General features: G+C 42.6%; 1 protein-coding gene across 1 annotated transcript in view; it reads left to right on the forward strand.

Moving 5' to 3' along the window:
- The window catches only part of Foxr2 (forkhead box R2), a 22,439-nt gene extending 20,358 nt beyond the window's left edge, over nt 1-2,081 (forward strand). The window contains exon 5 of the mRNA XM_031376551.1: nt 855-2,081. Within this exon, the coding sequence (XP_031232411.1) occupies nt 1,154-2,053 (900 nt within the window). The 5' untranslated portion in view covers nt 855-1,153 and the 3' untranslated portion in view covers nt 2,054-2,081. The remainder of the gene's footprint in view (nt 1-854) is intronic.
- Nucleotides 2,082-2,087: the final 6 nt, after the last annotated feature.

Raw genomic sequence — 2,087 nt, forward strand, 5'->3', positions numbered from 1 at the left:
CGAACTCAGAAATCCGCCTGTCTCTGCCTCCCAAGTGCTGGGATTGAAGGCGTGCGCCACCACCGCCCAGCTGTGATTTCTTTTTAGAATTTTTTTACTACATAAGGTGAGAATGATTGCTATTTCATAGAGTAATTTTTGGCATAGAGTTAAATCATGTAACATACTTAGAGCATCAATAAATATTGACTGTTCGTACTATTATTAATTATTATAGTGGTGCAATAAAAAGTCCTTCTAGAAGCTTGTATGAACAATATTTTTAAAAATTAATAGAAGAAAATGGAAACGCATAGGAATCCATGCCCTTTAGTAGCTCCCATGGACATTTGTTGGAACCTTTGTGATATGGCCCTATATAATGGTTTTAGTGAAATCATATTCTTTATAGATGTTTTTGGAGACTGGCCAAGTGGCAACTCCTATTTGTATTTCTCGAAAATTTCCTTAACATGAACCTATATGAAAGGTAAGTTTTCACATGATTTAGCAAACCTTTGATGGTGTGGTGAGTATGTGATGGAGTATGACTTAGAAGCCATAGTCTAAAAAGATAAGCTGGAGAAGTAGAGGCCAGCTGATTCTCAGAAAAGGACTGAAAATAGCATGAGTGTGAGTCCAACAAGGGGAGCCTTCTCGCAGGTACAGTTATATTCTATCACTAGGATTTGTGCCTTCAATACCTGAGTATATTGAATGAAATCAGCAGGCCATGGGTATTGTGAAAGGCTACAAAAGGGCAATAAATCTAGTGCTTGTTTACTTATTTAGGTATAAAGTTCCAATGACTCTATAAATGTCAATTCCCATATCTGTGACTTTGAATTAATGCTATGTACCGTGTTATCTTGCAGAGGTATCAAAACATCATTTGTGACCAACAGTGAGAAAAGACTTGGAAAAATCTGAAAGCAGTTTTTCCTAATAAAATAATCTTAGTTACTCTTTTGAGCTGTGTCCCAGAAAGCTGTGGCTTCTCTGACCAGTGAAGTATCAGTGTCCTCGTGTCAGCCCCTCCAGCAGGCCTATTGATAGATTGCACTGGAGAGGAGAGACATTTTGCATTAAGTAGTGCTCCAGCAATAGCTTGGCAAAGTTCCAGAGAGACTATTATCTATTTGGAAGTTTACCTTCATCCATCTCTTCTGTAAAAATGGATATAAAGGTAAAAAATCGGGACTTCTGGTTCAGTCTCCATGGCCAAGTCCCCGGGATGCTGGACTGGGACATGGGGAATGAATTTTTCCTACCTTGTACCACGGATCAGTGCTCTTTCGCTGAGCAGAGTCTTGCCAAGTATAAAATCCAACTGATAAAACCACCTGCACTGCCTCAGAAGAAGAAATCCAGTTTTGATAATGATGGTCCTCCCACTGAACCCAGCTTGTGGATGTGGGTGAATCCCAACATTGTGTGCCCCATCAACAGCAAGTCGGATTCATATCCCATTCCGAAACTTGTGGTAAGTGCACCACACACTGGCGAGTCTGACTTCTTAGTGACCCATACAGTGGTACAGTCTCTGCCTGTTTTCTACACTGAGCATCATCAGCAACAAAAGCTACCCGTTTACTCCACTGCCCCTGATGCCAGAGAAAAGGGGATTAAGGAACAGGCATGCACATCCTCTAAGAAACACTCCAAGAAGAACACAGTGTGCCATGCCCCCCACCGGGAGGAGTCCTGGCCACGCCCTCCTCTCAACTACAGCCATCTAGTTGCTCTAGCATTAAAAAGCAGCCCTTCCTGTGGCCTCAATGTGCAACAAATCTACAATTTTACTCGACAACATTTCCCCTATTTCCGGACAGCACCAGATGGCTGGAAAAACACCATTCGCCACAACCTCTGCTCCCTGACCTGCTTTGAAAAGGTGCCAATCGACCATGAAGATGAGTTAGAAGGAAAACCTCGCTCTTTCCTCTGGAAGCTCACTGATGAGGGAAACCGATTCTTTCAGGAGGACACCCGTATCTTGGCCTATGCGCGAAGGGAGAGCATCAAACAGAGCATGCGCCAACCAGAGCTGATAGACCTCCTCTTTCATCTTTAATGTTTTCTTCTTTTCTCTCTCTCTCTGTGCGTGT

The sequence above is a fragment of the Mastomys coucha genome, chromosome X (genome assembly GCF_008632895.1).
Source record: "Mastomys coucha isolate ucsf_1 chromosome X, UCSF_Mcou_1, whole genome shotgun sequence".
NCBI classification, from domain to species: domain Eukaryota; kingdom Metazoa; phylum Chordata; class Mammalia; order Rodentia; family Muridae; genus Mastomys; species Mastomys coucha.